Source organism: Mesoplodon mirus (genome assembly GCF_964341445.2).
Source record: "Mesoplodon mirus genome assembly, chromosome: 18".
Taxonomy (NCBI): domain Eukaryota; kingdom Metazoa; phylum Chordata; class Mammalia; order Artiodactyla; family Ziphiidae; genus Mesoplodon; species Mesoplodon mirus.
Window position 1 is genome coordinate 41,534,063 of NC_138994.1, and position 16,938 is coordinate 41,551,000.

The 16,938-nt window shown below is 49.0% G+C and overlaps 1 protein-coding gene across 1 annotated transcript in view; it reads right to left on the reverse strand.

The window, feature by feature from the left end:
- Positions 1–357: 357 nt before the first annotated feature.
- The window catches only part of HS3ST3B1 (heparan sulfate-glucosamine 3-sulfotransferase 3B1), a 40,651-nt gene continuing 24,070 nt past the window's right edge, over positions 358–16,938 (reverse strand). Inside the window, exon 2 of the mRNA XM_082603324.1 lies at positions 358–4,063. Within this exon, the coding sequence (XP_082459450.1) occupies positions 3,445–4,063 (619 nt within the window). The 3' untranslated portion in view covers positions 358–3,444. The remainder of the gene's footprint in view (positions 4,064–16,938) is intronic.

Genomic DNA, 16,938 nt, shown 5'->3' on the forward strand with positions numbered 1-16,938 from the left:
AGAGTGCGACACATATCCACGCATGACAGCCCCTCACACCCACCCTGGTCAGACCCTGAGGCACTGAAGTTGTGGCACTTGGTGTTCTTGAGGTCCCGTGGACAGTCTCCAGCGGGCAGGAGCCCGCTCACTGATCTTGCAGCCTTCAGAGTCATTTACAAAAAATCTACCCCAGATACTTGCAGACTATTTGGATTTTGGATCACATCTTTTAAAATATGAAAGATCGGCATGCCTTTGGAATACCTTTGTGTGTGTGTGCATGCATGTGATTAGTTATTCAATCAAATACCATCTCCTTGCCCATCCACAACATAGAATAAGACACAGAATTACCCACAAGTTGGTAAAATATATTTTATTTGTTCATAAAAGAAATAGTATGAATTACCAGAATTTCATTTTCCTAGAAACATCTTTCTCTGTGTAAAATTAATTTGTGTTATACATAGGACAAAATACTTGATTTAATTTTTTTCTTTTTGTACATATTGGTTATTCTAACATCCAGGTTATAGAGGACACACTGCTAGAATCTGCAGTATTCCAGATTACTGGGCTGAAAGAAATTCAGTCATAAATTAATGTTACAAAAGTGAAAAAAAAAATCTAACCACACCTTGAAGTTTTACTGACCATCTTTCTTGATCAACTGAAAAGAAAAAGGACATTGAGTTCCATGTCAGCATTTTAGACACTATGTGTTTCTAGCTTAGCGGAACCTTCCATTTTCCTTTCTCATGAAAATATCCTGGTAGGATCTGAAACTGTGTTTCTCCAAAGGCCTATAATGTACCTGTCCTCAAAATGACTTCGTAGGAGGATCCCATGAAGAAGACAACTTCTCTTCCTTCATCTTCCAATTAAACGTTTATGATGCAGTTACTACACCTAAACACCCTTCCAGATACCACTTACCAAGTACGAACACCTCAAAGACAGCGTGGGCTCGACAGGAGCAATAAAAACCTCCAAATTTTTTGTTAACCTTTTTGTTTGTTTTTAAACAAACTGAGCAGAATAAAGTACCCCATGAATATCAGAGCTTTTCCTGTAATGCGGAAGAAAACCAAAACGTGTTAGGACAAATTGCCAAACCAGAAATGGTGTTTGTCTTCTAGCAGCTAAAAGGTTAAGTCGGTGGCCGTGCAGATGGCTAGAACAGGAAGAAAGTCAAGGCCTAATTTTATGTATTGCCCAACTTCTCCAGGAGGAAGACACGTGTGCCCTGTAATAAGTATCACGCGATGGGGTGTAACCTTGGGGCCGATGCTGAGTCAGGAGCCGTCAGGAACTGTAAGCCGTCAGGCTCCTCGGAAGAGATGCACAGGAAGTCTGATTGATTTGTCTTCCACAGAAAACCTTGCTCTAGTCCTTCAGTGCTAATTATTGACATCTGTTTGAATTCAAGGATTTGACCCAGAATAGAATCTTGACTCACTTCAGTGTTCATGACTAAATGACCCTCCTTCTCTCTGAGGATTTCCTGTTTCAGTTTTAAGGCAGGGAATAAACAACTTAATCGAAAGTGGTCCAGCTTAGAAAGACAAGCAGGGACCTGGAGGGGAAGGAAAAGTTCACGTGCATTTCCCCACTGCTTTGTGGCAAACCCTTCTCTGAACTTTTTTGCAAGTTGACATCACGCACCATGTCAGAGCACGAGAGGGGACAGAAAGCGGACAGGGCAGGATCAGGTGGCAGATGTGGGCTGGCTTTGACCTTAAGCGATGTTATGCTGTAATGGAAAAGAGGTGTTCCCAGTTTTATTTCTAATGAGCCTTCTGATTGGAGAAATGCACGATCAATTAGCACCCTTATGAAGATGTCTTTGACACCCAAGCAGCAAGAGGGAACAGCCATGCCATGATCATGGGCATTCCCCTAAGTGCAGGTTCTACACGGCTTGGTAGAGGCAGTAACAAAGCTATGAAATGCACACAGCTCCTGCCTCCATGTCCCCGTGCGCCCATCCTCCTATACCTTAGCTTTGCAGCTAAGCACGAACTAGCTACGTCGGGGCTAAAACTTGTGAGCAAAGACAGACCAGATTATCAATAAGACATCCCTTAAAGACCAGTGTTTTGTTTCACTGGCAAGCGAGTTACCCCACAGAACATACCAAAGTGTCCTTTGTAAATATCACAACCCGACCATTGTGACAATATCTTCCCATATATTCCTTAGTGAAAGTATAACACAAATGACAATTCTTTGATATTGCTATACGGTTACCCAACTGCCACTAGCTGGTCATCACAAATGACCCCTCCACTGCCCCCTCCACGAAGAGGTAGGGGAGAGCATTCTGCATCAGCAGCAACAGTGCTGGCACCCCTTCTGCCAGGGCCTGGCTAAAACAAGGGACAGGCACAGGCTCAAGCGCTTATAGGCAACACGGGCCAGCGTTCCTAGTCTCTTTTTACAAGAGCCTCTCCTGGTTCTCGCTATTTGGCTCTTGGCTACAGACCGTGTTGTCTGAGATGAGCTAGGAACTCCAGGGGAGGGAGTTCCAGACACCAAACAGGGGCTGGCTCTGCACCTAGTGGCACCTTGGTAGACTCAGATGGCGTGGGATGAACCTGACCCCTTCAGGTCTCGACACCCGGCACCCTTGGTTCGATCCGGTGGTTCTGCTAGCCTAGGGGATTCTTTGGTGTGTCAAAGCAGAGCCGTCTGCCTGGAGAACGGAACACGATGCACTCGCATGCAAATTAGAAGAGATCGCCTTTATTTCTAAAGCAGCAGCCGAGCATCTCACACACGGGACCTGCAGAAGTGGGGACTGATATGTGCATACACTTCAAGCTGGTTATTGAACCACGGATGGAGCAGAAGATGAGGCAGGGGCATCCTTCAGAATCAAAAGGTAAAGTCAAGGGCCCTGACAGGCAGACTCTAAAAGGGTGTGGATGTCCCTGCCAAAGTAGTGATTCCCCCGTGTGCTGAGCGGACTTGGGGGGAAAACCTAGCGCTGTGGTTTGGAGTCTACGCCCTTGGATGTGTCAGCACGTCAGCGAGGAAGCTGCTATGTGAAGGTCTGGCAGCTCAGAGCTCCCAGAGGTGCCCAGGCAGGAAGGGAGATGGAAGCTTCCGTATGAGGAAGTGGGCAAGTGCATCCAGACAGCGATCAAAGGCTGCATACCCGTAACAACAAAAATCTCAAGTTGTGCTTTTCTTCTTTTTTAAATACAATGGGTAGAAAGAAAGAAAAGAAAAAAAAATGAAGCACCATCCATTGTGAAGACAAGAAGAAAATATTAGAAACACTTTGGAATGTTAACAGATTATGTGACTCTCTAAAGAGTGTGGCTAGGCAGCTTAGTGAATTAATTGCTTATGAATTAAAAATAAATTATTATAAAATAGATTTCTGTACATTTTACATACATATAATCTCTCTCAATATTTCCTAAGCCCCGGGGTGGGGGGGTGGGGAGGGTCTGATCAGTCCCAGCCGAAGTCGTGGCCCGTCATCTGGTAGAACTTGCGGTTGAAGGGCCGGTAGAAATCACGCAGCCGCCGCAGCACCTGGCCGTCGATCTCGGGGTGGGGTCTGCCCTTGGTCTTGCCCAGGCAGTGAGGGCGGCCGCTGCCCTCGGCCTTCTTGAGGCAGGGGAAGCCCTTGGTCTGGTTGAAGTAGAAGTGCTTGTCGGAGATGATGCGCTTGAGGCCCAGGAAGTCCTGCACGCGGCCCAGCTCGCCGGCCGGGTCGCGCACCAGCCGCTCGCCGCTCACGAAGAGCAGCTGGCGGGCGGGGAAGTGGCGCAGCCAGCGCTCCAGGTGCTCGGCGTACAGGCCGATCTGGATGGCGCTCCACGCCCGGTCCACGAGGCCCGCCGTCCGGTTCCTGAAGGCCAGGCTCTCGAAGCTGGGGATGTCGGGCCGCTTGGACAGCGTCTGCGTATAGTCCGAGACAGCCCTGGTCACCGGGTCCCGCACCACCACCAGGAGCTTGGTGTCCTTGGACATGGCCGAGATGCGCGCGGGCGCCTCGCGCGTCACGAAGTAGCTGGGCGTCTTCTCCATGGTGATCTGCCCCTCCAGGGTCCGCGGCATCAGGTCCCTGAGCGGAGCAGAAAGGGACGTTAGGGCCTGAAAACTGAGCGCCTCCCCTGATTGCCACCGCGAGCTCCTTCCCAGCAGAAGGGGGGGTCTTACAGACCCGGAGCCTGAGTTGAGGTACCAACTGCTCTGCTTGCTAGATGTGTGACCGTGATCGCGGAGAAGTCGCACAGACGCAAGGCTGTGCACCCCTGGTTCCTCGCGGATGTACTTCATGGGAAATAATAACATGACCGATCTCCTATGGTTGTTGTGATGATTAAACGTATTAATATACCTCAACAGCTTAGAAAAGTGCCTGGCATAGGCAGGGAGACTTGTATATCTTTCTTAGCATAATTTAAACATAACTACGTAGGCAAAACTGCTATAACCTACAGGAAAGATAGGACATGATATTTGGACCAAAAAGCAGTTCTGTGTGGTGATTAGCACTAAAAATCACAGGAATCAGTGATGTAAGACCGCGCCTGATTTGCTCCTTGAGTTTCAGCATCCGAATATGTGAAACCGGAATGATTTCCACCCACTGCATCCGGTTGTTGCGGGGTTTGTAAAATGGAAGCATTTAGCTTAACATTTAAGCACTGTGGGCTTGGACGTCAGACTGCCTGGGTTCAAATCCCAGCTCGGTCACTTATAAGCTGTCTCATTTTCAGCAACTTACTTTCTGGCCTTCTCTCCTCAGCTGTAAGAATAAAGATGATAATACCAACCTTATGGGAGTTTAATGAGGATTAAGACAATTAATGATCATAAGATGCTTTGAACGTGCCTGGCATACGTTATATATTCAATATTCACTAGCTGCAGCTACTACTCCATTCTTATGACCATTATGACGTGTTCAGTACACAGTTTATAGCACACAGTAGGACCATGCTGAGCATGCATGTGTACATGTTGGTGTGTGTACATCAGAAGGAGATGTGTTACCTAATCGGACACTAAGTAGTGGTCACAGATGTACAATCTTCCATTTGCTATGGGATAGAGATTTCTGATTGATTCCAACCTGGGCCCAGGAATTGGAAAAAAGACAATTTCCACATCATTTTTGACCAAATATTTACCTCTCAGTAGGACATTCTGAACTTACAGCTTCAAGCCATCCCTAATCTACTGAGACCAAAATCCCTCTAGGAGACATTTATAGAAATGACGATATAAACTCTATTGTAAGAGGCAGAAAGGGCAACGGGCTCCTCCTTCATAGCTAGTTAGAGGAAGCAGGCTTTTCCCCGAAGGACTGCCTTGCAGCCCTGCAGCTACCCCCGGCTTAAGCTAAAGCTGGATTGACCCACTTTGCCCATTAACCACTTAGACGAACGTAGCCGTGTCATCAGGCTAACGCGATGAAGGATTAAAGAGGGGCCCGGCTCTCAACTTATTTTGCATTTCACTCAAAAGCAGGTCGAGGGCTTCCCTGGTGGCGCAGTGGTTGAGAGTCCGCCTGCCGATGCAGGGGACACGGGTTCGTGCCCCGGTCCGGGAAGATCCCACATGCCACGGAGTGGCTGGGCCTGTGAGCCATGGCCACTGAGCCTGCGTGTCTGGAGCCTGTGCTCTGCAATGGGAGAGGCCACAACAGTAAGAGGCCTGCATAACGCAAAAAAAAAAAAAAAAAAAAAAAAATTGAAAAGCAGGTCGAGTTTGATCAAGTCCTGTTTCCAGTGTTCAGCCATTTGTACCTAGACTGAATCTACAAGAAAAGGTTTAATATTCAGAATCCAAGTGCTATACCGCTATGACTGAAGGAAACCCAACCCGCCAAGTTCTCCAGGGCCAGGGCAGATGGAGTGGGTTTGGGGTTTGTCTTCAGAGGGTCCGTCTGACCTGGCATGGGCGCTGAAGTCCAGCCTCCGGTCTGAGTCTCAGCACCCCCTTGATTGAGGGATGTGCCCCTCACCTGTCCATGCCTCAGTTTTCTCATTTGATCTGTGAGAAAAAGGATGATGCCCACCACCCAGGGTTTCTGGGAGGCCTGTGACACTTCTTGGGACCAAGCCTGGGTGCCAAGGAAATGTTGTCAATTCCCTTCTGTTGACAGCATCCGGGAAAGGGTGTAAGGAAGCAAGGTCTGCACACGGAGACTGGTCACTCCCTCAGATCTACCCCACAGGGGCCGTGGGGACGGCCCCCGGGAGCGGCAAAGCTGCAGGAACAGCGGACGTGGCTCTCAGCCTGCCTGGGCTCCAGAACCATCTCTGAACTTTTGCTGCCTGCATCCCCTCAACGTCCTAAAACAAGGGCCTGGTGGTCATGGGACAAAATGGCCAAATAAGAAAGCACATACCAGGACTAGCAGAAAAGGAATGGGAAATCCTCACCATCCTCTGGTCCAAAGGCACAGCCTCCTCGGCCATAAATAAAGGATCCCTGAACTGTGGGTAGATTCTTGGGTTGGACCACCCACTGGTCACCCTCGCCATCCTGGGGTACCAGCTCCAAGGGACCCCGTCTCCCCAGGATTGTCCAGAGTTTGCACACATATGTCAGAAAGCACTCAGACTTTCTCTGATTATCAAATAACAGCAGGAGAAATTGCTGACACCAAGCCTCAGCCCCCGACCACTGCAGGTTCCACGGTCACTCTCCTTGGGGCGTACTTGGTGCAGAGACCAAGGAGCTGATGGGTGAGTGCACCACGGGGTTCTCCATCATTTTGGCAGGTGCCTTCTGAACCCCTTCTGCTGGTTTCCGGGGGCACTTCCATGGCGGGGGGGAAGGGAGCAGAATATGCCACCCGAAATATGTCTCTTTGGCATAAGGGTTATTTTAGGCTGATTATTTTTAAGAAACAGCAGACGTAGAAAAGCTCTGAAAACCAGTCAAAGTTACCCTTTAGTAAGAGAAATTTACATTTATAAAGGAAATGTAAGGTGTCTTCCTCTGTGTACCAGGAAGAGAAGTACAGGTACATCTCTAGAAACTCATATCCATGGAGTTAAATCTGCCTAACAACTGTACCCTTATCTACTGGGCTTTTCCCCACCACCTCCCAGAACTGGCCTCCCCCCTCCAAAATCTTGATTTGTCTTCAGCTGGAGATGGTGTTTAAGATGGCGGCTTGGGCCATTTCTAAGCGTTGCTCAGGTTTCCTGGGTATCTCCCACATACACAGGAGGTACACATGTTATTAAACTTGTTTGTTCTTCTTGTGTTGACTGTCTTTTATTACAGGGAGTGAGGGGTCTCAGCTCTAGAAGGGTGGAGGGAAAATTATTTTTCCTCCCCTACCCAGGCCCTGGTCTCAGACAGAGCTGGGCATCTCCCCAGCACAGCCCTGTGGGTCCATCCAGTGGGGAACAAAGCATGGCCCGAGAAGTGTGCGGAGAGCTCCTGGCAGAACCTTCCGGGCAGTTACAGGCAAGTCCCTTTCTCGCCTTATCAGCTCTTCTCCCACCCCCGCCACCTAGTCCCGGAGCAAAGCCCTTATCATTCACTTCCTGGGCCCAGCTTCCGCCTCCCCGCCCTTCACTGGCCAGGCTCTCCTGTCCCAACACTCAGGACCTCTCGGAGCAGAGCAGTGGCTCAGAGAAGAAAGGACGTGGCCGAGGGTGACCCCCTCACGTGGACCCTGCGCGCCCATCCCTCCAGAGGCGGCTCCAGCCCCAGGCTGGTCTCCTGAGCCAGCAGGGAGGCTGCAGCTTAACTGAGCAGCTCACCAGGAAAGCCAGTTTCCCAAACTGATAGTCACAGCTAATAATTATTAGCTGGGGCACTCTGGGGCTCCCAGAGAAACTCTCACACACACCAGCTGATCTAATCCCTCGCACAAGTCTTTGAGGAGGCATTGCCAGGCCCCAACTTACTGAGGAAGGAGCTGGGGCTGACAGGGAGGGTCACCGGCCTCCAGGCCGAGAGCTGAGACCCAGAGTCAGGTCCTCTGATGCCCCTCATCACAACCGCCGCCCCAGCCTTCTTTGTTTTTCTTACTGTGATGAAATTTACAAAGAGCCACACACCTGTCCCTTCTCTAAAGAGATAACCTGTATTTCTTCTCATTCAGAGATTAGCATCTTTTTTTTTTTAATTTATTTTTTATTTTTTTGCGGTACGCGGGCCTCTCGCTGCTGTGACCTCTCCCGCTGCGGAGCACAGGCTCCGGACGCGCAGGCTCAGCGGCCATGGCTCACGGGCCCAGCCGCTCCGCGGCATGTGGGATCCTCCCGGACCGGGGCACGAACCCGTGTCCCCTGCATCGGCAGGCGGACTCTCAACCACTGCGCCACCAGGGAAGCCCCAGAGATTAGCATCTTAATAATAGGTATTCCAGGGCCAGAATCACAAGACTACCATCATGATTGTTCAAAGGTCAGTCAGATTTCGAAACAATGGATATCTCAGGGTAACACACGCCCGATGATAACTGCATTGGAAGGGGTTGGGAGGTCAGGACAGTGGCAGCAGGTCCTCCTGCCAGCGCCGTCCCCCAGCCCCCTCCTCCCCTCTTCCACCACGTGGGCGGGAAGGGACACCTCTTCAACACCTGGCACGTCCCCCATGGGTGCTTGTGAAGAGAGTGGGGTGCAAGTCTCAAGAAGATGCATGCTTACACCCACCAGAAGCTTCCCTTGGGACAAGCCGAGGAGGTACTGAGCAGAGGTGTCGGGTGACCCTCACGACATTCAGGCCTGGGGATGACCAGCCCGGTGACCTTCTGGGAGCACCAGGGCCCTCAAAGAGCTGGGCCACGGAGCAGGAACTTGGGAAACTGGTGGGTTTGCAGGGGGCGTTTCAGGCTTTCAACATGTTTCATGAAATTCACAGGAGAGTGACGTGCCTCTCAGTGGCGGCCAGATTCACGCTGGATGCCAAGGGTGCTAGGAATTGGACGCCTGGGCCCAGCCCCAGACCCGCCGAATCAGGCCCGTGTGGGTGGGGTCCTGTCACGGGAATCTCTCCAATGATGCCAACCTGCAGTCAGACTGGAAATCGTCCCCTGGGGCACCTGTGGACCTGGCAGCTGTCGTGCACTTCAGCCACTTCTTCTGCTGATGCCATGTGCACCTACTAGGGGTGTCGGGTGGGGATAGAGACCCCCATGGTGAAAAATAATCACGAAAACAATACTGTGAACAGAACAAAAGTTGTTCCACTAATCCAAGCCATGATTTGACTCAAAGGCCTGCAGTGAAGTCTAGAGAACTCGGGGTCATACCCTCCCCGCTGAAAGCAGACCAGGCCCCAGAGTGAGTGACGGTGACGCCCCGGGATCTACAAACTGCAGAGAAGGAATGTAACAAACAGAACAAACAAAATACAGTCAGGTTCAATGCAAATAAAGAAAAGGATGTTTGTTGCCCCTAAATACATGCATGTGTGCGTACACATAGAGATACACACACACCACACACACATACACACTACAGAGTTAATTATCGAACACAAATTGGGCTCCCAGTAAAACAAACTGAGGCAAATTGAAGGAACTAGAAGAAACATAAGGTTGACTCTACTCGTGTGCATAAGAGACTAAAAGATGCATCTAACTCTTTCATTGTCCAAAGTTAGATAATATCAACATAAACAGAAGAAAGAAAAAAAACAGGTGAAGAATAGTACAAGTCCCAAATTATCTGATTTATGCTTTTGCCAAATTCAGGGCTTAAAACAAAACTAAGTTCTCTTTATTTTTAAAAAACTCCAATGAAACTAAGATGAACTGATGCCAAAATGACCACTGGGCCATTTTCCTCTTTCCTAATGCTGTGGCAGGTTGACATGGAGGATGTCCAGAGTCAGGTCTGAGGATTTAGAATCTCAGTCCCAGGTCCGGGCGCTGACCTGTACTGGGGCTTCGCCAGACTCAGGAGCGGCTGAGAGGTGACCTGTGGAGTCAGCCTCTCACAGGGGACTGGCTGTCACAGGCTTTGCAGAAGCCCAGCCTTTACAGCTGATCACCCCAAGTCTCGATGGGGCTCTGATGTGTTACTGCTGGGAGCAGACTCTTAAAAACAAACCTTTGGGGCTTCCCTGGTGGCGCAGTGGTTGGGAGTCCGCCTGCCGATGCAGGGGACACGGGTTCGTGCCCCGGTCCGGGAGGATCCCACATGCCGCGGAGCGGCTGGGCCCGTGAGCCATGGCCGCTGAGCCTGTGCGTCCGGAGCCTGTGCTCCGCGATGGCAGAGGCCACAGCAGTGAGAGGCCCGCGTACCGCAAAAAAAAAACAAACAAAAAAAACCTTCGGGCCTAAATGTGTAGGAACTTTGAATGAATCAGAGAAGTTCTAAAAGCCTTATAATTCTGATGTTCTCCAGTAGCAAAGGTTGCCCTAATTTTCTTTTTCTGCTTCTTTTCTTTTTTCAGATGGCACGCCTGATGTGCCAGTGTAAGCTCATCGTAACCAGTGGACCATTCTGATGGGGGAAGGCTGTGCTTCAGGCGGAGCAAGAGGCCTATGGGAATGTGGTTGAACCCCAAATTCATGCGCCGGTGCTCGGTTTCTGGAACTTTGAGTTTTCTGCTTGATCTTGCTGTGACCCTAAAACTGCTCTAAAAAAAAAATAAATAAAATCTGCTTAAAAACAAAAAACGGCAACCCCGAACAACCCTGAGATCCCATCTCTCCTTGGCTTCCTGTCTGTGAAGGATGGTTTCCTCCTTGGGACGAATGGGGTCGCACCCCCTTGCACCCTCAGCCCGGGCCTCAAGCGCAGGTGCAGCACGCTCATCGGGGTCCTTTCCTAACCCTCACCTTCCTCTGCGGCTCCCATTGAGGGCTCTCCCTGGGATGCTGGGATCACGGCACCTGTGCCTTCGTCACCTGTGACCACTCAGGAAAAAAGAAAACCCTTTCCTCCCAGGGAACACTGAGGGCTGTCAAAGGCAGCACATCTTAACCCATGACAGGCAAGATCAGGGACTAAACAGCCAACGTCCTGCCTTGAAAATACATGCCAGGAAAACTCAGAAAACGAACAAAAAAACAACAAGTCTTCTTTTAGGAAAGGATGCCCTTGGGTTACTGGGATCTGACTGCTCGGCCGCCCAGGCCCCTCCCTCATCCCTTCCGCCTCCAGAGGCCTGGCCCACCCTGCCTGGTCCCCAGGGAAGGCAGTTATGCTGAGGTTAGCTGAGTGCCTCAATCTCCCCATCACAGAGGCCCGGGAAGCACTCAGCTGGCTAACTTGAAAAGGGCAGACGGGCAGCTGGGGGGTCGCGGGGAAGGGACATTGCCAAGGAGCAAACTGCAAAGCTGCCGACAGTCCCGAAGGTGACAGACACTGGCGGGGTCGGGGGCGAGGAGAGGGCACATGTCCCTAGAAGCTAGCGGGTGCTCGGGAGTCCCCAGGGTCATTAGAGACCTAATCAGAGGGGTTTCTGTAGTGACAAGTGTGCGGGAAGCTGGTGTCGCCTCTTCTGAAGGCGGCCGTGCTCACCGCGATACCACCGATGCCACACGGCTGTCACCTCTTCTGAAGGCCCATCTACCAGCACTGAACATCCACCCCAAACTCTTCCCCGGGGCGGTGCCTTTCTACCTTGTGACCTTATAAATTAGAGTGGACTTTGGGGGGCGGGGAGGGGGGCAAAGACAAAGGTCCAGCCTTGTAGCTTCCATCCCGACAGAAAGATGAGACACCCAGGGGTGAGAAAGGAACTCTTCCTGTAAACTTGACTGTGGACAAGGAGACACCGGCAGCTCCTGAGACCTGTAACTCGAGCTGTAAGTTGTAACCCTGGGAAGTTTCTTCTTTAAAGCAGTTTTCTTCCCAGGGGAGGAGTAGCGGGGGGAGGGAGGAAGATGGGGATCAGCTCAGCCCCTTCTTATCTGGAACCTTCTTCCTTTGTAGGAAGTCTCTGAACCCACCAGATCCAAGCTCCCCTTCAAAGGGCCACATCTCCATAAATAATTATCTCCATTTGGGTGAGATGTTTGCATATCAAAGAACTCCTCTGGGAGGGTTTCAAATAATTTAAAATGAAATTGTAAATAGTCTGTTGCTCTCTCTCCGTGTCTCTCTGGTCCCCAGGAGCAGCTGGGCTCCCGGAAGTGATGTCATTATTCATTATAAAGTTTACTGGGTCTTTTTACTTTCTTTCTTCTTTTCTTTTTTTAAGGTAATGGGTAGGAAAGAAGAAAAATAACAAAGGATGGACTCCCCCGTGCCCCCTCCTTGGCCAACCCTCTCTCCTTTCTCCCCGCCCAGCCCCCAAGCCCACTGCAAGGATTTGGCTTCCATTGTCCTAGAATTTCAATACTGCTCAGAAAATGAAAAGCCTTTGAATGCCATAAGGGGGTGGGGCTCAAAAGAGCATCTCACTCCTCTGGGTCAACTCAAGATTCCTTTCATTTTGGCACAGTCCTCTGTTATAGACCCTGCTTCACAAAGGCCTGAGTTCCTGTTCCTGGAAGGGGATGGGGGGATGGGGGGGTGGAGGGAGGGTTTCAATTAAAAGCTAATAGCCTTTTGTGTCTGCGCTCCGTGGGGCGTTGCTCGTGTTTATTGGACCTCACTGTGTGCGGGCACAAATCATGTGAAATCAGAGTAATCTGTGTCCCGTTTCCTGAAAAAAAAAAAAAAAGGAAAAAAAATTTTTTTCATCAATAGAAAGAAAGAAAAGTTTTCTGAGAAGCACACTCTCTCCAAAGTAAAATCAGCCGTGCCATTGGGCAGAGGCAGGGCAGAGCGGAGGACCCAGAAAGCGGAGAGTAGGGAAGCAGATGCGGAGGCGGAAAGGCTGCCGCTGAAGCAGTTCTGCTCTTTCCTGCTTTGGCAGATTCTTCTCTATGTAGACCTGACCTGCTCATCAGAGATGGACTCTGATCAGTGCGGACTTCCCGTCTGGAACCGGCTCCTTTTCCCTGGGGCGGTAGGAGCCCCAGCTCTGCCTGGGTTACCTCCCAGGCAACAAAGGGCCAGCCCTGAGGCTGTTACACTGGCTGGTATGTGTCACAGGCTCCGGTAAATCCTCTCCCAGCTCCCTGCTTCATCCCAAGAAAGGCTGCCTACCCTGTGCCCTTGGCAACGAGGTGCAAATGTTTGTAAACAGGCCCTTACTCCAGAGCTTCTGAGCCATTCCACACAGCCCGTCCACACAGCGTGGATGAAAATCACTTCCCCACCAGGGAAGCGCCGCCCCCCGCTCCCCGCTTCTCCCAGGGCAAGGAGAGGGGACTTCCTGGCCCAGCGAAAGCCCAGTGGGCACTGGGCACATGAAGTCCTGGGCTCTGGTTCCTGCCCTGCCACTGACAAGAGCCTAAGACCTCGGACGAGGCACTCAAAGCTTTGGGCTCAGTTTCCTGTGTATAAAAATTAATGGATGGGGGACTTCCCTGGTGGTGCAGTGGTAAAGAATCCTTCTTCCAATGCAGAGGACACGGGTACAATCCCTGGTCGGGGAACTAAGATCCCACGTGCCACGGGGCAACAGAGCCCATGCGCCACAACTACTGAGCTCTCACGCCTCAACTAGAGAGCCCGAGTGCCGCAAACTACAGAGCCCACGTGCATATCACAACTAAGACCCGACGCAGCCAAAAAATAAAAAATAATAAACAAAATAAATATTTTAAAAAAATAATGGATTGGTTTAAAAGGGTGTTTTTAGGCTCTAAAATTCTGTACGGGGACCCTTACAATCTCCATCTCTCCCTCTCTACCCTCATGCCACCCCCTCCTCCTCCAGCCAGCCATAGGTTGGCACAAGTTGGTAAAGGAGAACCTATATAAATATTTGATGATCGAATTGGTACAAAGTGTACTTCAAAGTGTACCTTGGGGGTACAGATCAACCCCAAGAGTGAAATTCTGGTGGAAGTCAATGTCAAGGGTATCCTAAAACTAGGCACTCACTCATTAGGCAACCTGGTGCCTGGTGGAATAGAAAGGAAAGTAGGGTTCAAGGTCAGGCTATGTGTCTTCAGGCAAGTTGCCTAACATCTCTGAGCTGTCTCTCTGCATTTGTAAAATGGAGATATTTGTCCTGCTTTAAAAAAAAAATGAGACTCAAATGTAGTTCATATGTGAATAAGCTCTTAAAGCAGCAAAACCTTTCCTATGGGTAAGGTGGAATGAACCCCACTTACGTCCCCTCTTTATTATCTCCTTTGACTTATCACTTTAAATAGTAGGGATATTTCTAGGGAAATATTGCTAAGGAAAAAGAAATTCCACACTGGTTCTTAAATTCAAAGTCTCCTGTAAAACAAATATTTGAAAGAGTCTCCGTTTCCTGAAATTCTTCACTTGTGCGAGGAAGGATCCCATGTTTGGACCTTCCTTCTTAGTTCCCTGGTAGGACCTTGGACACCAAGAAAAACCAAACTCCCCTTCTTGGGTTGACATCACTGAACGGATGTGATGATCCAAGCCAAAGGGGAGCAGGAAATGAGGCAGTCTTTCATATGAACACATCCTACTTTGGAGGGTTCTTTCTCTCTCTCTCTCTCTCTCTCTCTCTTTCTTTGCTTCCTTCCTTCTTTCCCTCTTTCCTTCTCTCTTTCCTTCTTTCCTTCTCTCCTTCCTTCCTCTCTCTCTCTCTCTTTCTTACTTTCTTTCCATGGCAGAGAATGAGGTTTACATGAAGTAAAACAGCCCGTTTAGGGGCAGGGGTCCATCTCTGGCTGATGAAAAGAAACAACCCAACTGCTGAAACCAGATTCACAGAATGAAGAGTTGATATCATCCATTACCTTCCTGCCTCCTGACTGCAGGGACAGTAGGAGTTTGGGATGAGAGAGAATTCCCAGTCAATCCTCGACTTAAGTCCAAGACAACGGCTCCATCCCTCTCCCTGCTCCCCTTCTATTTTACAAACAGAACTCCATTTTATGGTTATCAACAGAAAAGTTGATATAAAGTATAAAGTAAATTAGGTCAATAAAAACCCCAGACGTAAGTTTGAGTTAAGCTGAACTGAAGGGAAATGAGAGCAAATAAACTTCCCTTATCACAGGCTTTAAATAGCTCGAGAACATTTTAGAGAAGAAAAGAGGCACTTTCTAGAGAACATCCTTGGGAGTGTATAAACCTGGAGACACTGCTGACAAAGAAAACCCTGCAGTTTCTTATTTGCATGCCGATAATCAGCAGCAATTATTTCTTCCAAGTTGGTCTGACCTAGTGCTTGAAGCTGATCGGAAGGTGTCTAGAGAAAGGAAGTGACATGGCAAGGCCGATGGAAAGTCTGAAGACACCCATCAGGACTTCCCTGGTGGCACAGTGGTTTAGAGTCCACCTCCCAATGCAGGGAACACAGGTTCAAGCCCTGGTCCGGGAAGATCCCACATGCCACGTAGCAACTAAGCCCGTGTGCCACAACTACTGAAGCCCATGCGTCTAGAGCCCGTGCTCCACAACAAGAGAAGCCACCGCAATGAGAAGCCTGCGGACCGCAAGGAAGAGTAGCCTGCGCCCACTGCAACTAGAGAAAGCCTGTGCGCAGCAACGAAGACCCAACGCAGCCAAAATAAATAAGTAAATAAATAAAATTATTAAAAAAATAAAATAAAGGCACCCATCAAAGTGCCCTCTCTCCTACCCTTTTGGGGATTCTCAGCTTGTGAATTATGGAAGCTTTCCAGAGCCAGTTTTCAAGAGGAGAAAGTCGCATCCATTCATTATCACAGTCACCATTTTTTATAAAAACTCAGTGCATCTGTAACAGATTACTGTATAAAGTCCAACTTGCTTGTGTGTTTCATGTCCAAAGATAGGACAGATGGAAAGTCTTGGAGGCTGAGGCTCTGCTCAAGTGTTCTGTATTACTTGAGCACGTCTCATCAAGATTGTTCAAATTCTATGAGAACTTCCTGATAGACAGTGAGTCTTAAAATTTCCAGCGATTCTTCTGTGCTTGAGACAAAGCGTTCCCTCCCCCCCACTCCACAACTCGCACAAGGGAGCAAAACTGTAAGCGCCAGGGAGATCAAATAACCAAATGGGTAGTGAGAGGGCTGCTAAGAATTACAAGCAAGATTAGCCTTTTACCCTGCATTAGCCCCAGTGAAAAACTAACCCTGTAACTATTTTTAAGCCCTAATGACGATTTCTAAGAACAAAATGTTTGGTTGAATCTTATGGCCCGCCATGTTTCGTTTTGTATTTATATGGACGGTGAATTGTAAAGGTTTTTATCTTCAAAAGAAATACAAGAACAAAACCCAGCAAAACACCCAGCATAGGAAGCACTGGAAAATAATCTGCTGAATGAACACATAAATGAATGAATGAAAGGAAATGAACTAGCAGTGCTTAAAGCTAATGACTAGAGGTCACGATGCAAATATGTAAAGAGAATTGGGGGCAATCTGGGATAATAAATTACCATTTGGGCCCGGTTTGAAAATGGCGACCATCTCAGGATCCCAATGCTCAAAGTAGCTAATTCTAGAGCAACATTTATGTATCATCTTACCCATTATATTATGTGACACAATTACATTATGAGGCCGTACACATAAAGAAGGTCTTGACCTTGAGTGCCAAGCTACAGCAAAGAACAAGTTCCTTATTTCACCTGTGGAACAGAAGCCAGCCATGAGCGCCTCTCACTTTCGAACTTTGGATGCACCACCTCTCAGGGCCGGTAATAAACCACCTTCTCTCAAAATGATAAGTGGTCGCTGTTAACAACAGTAAGAAAAAAAAGTGACTCTAATGAGCTGATGTCTATTCATTGTCATTTTACTTATTATTTTGCTTAAATTATTAAAATTCATTTGCATTCATCAAATGATGGTGGGGTGAGATACCCCAAATGTCTCTCCCCTGGGTCTCAAAAAGAAAACAGATCAGGAATGTGGACGTAGTCTCTCTCATAGATGGTTAAGGAATCAGTGAAATGGCACGTAGCTATCATTCACGGGGATGATTCTTGCCGTCCAGGGGCTTACTGTGTATTTAGAGAGAAATTCCACATCCAGGA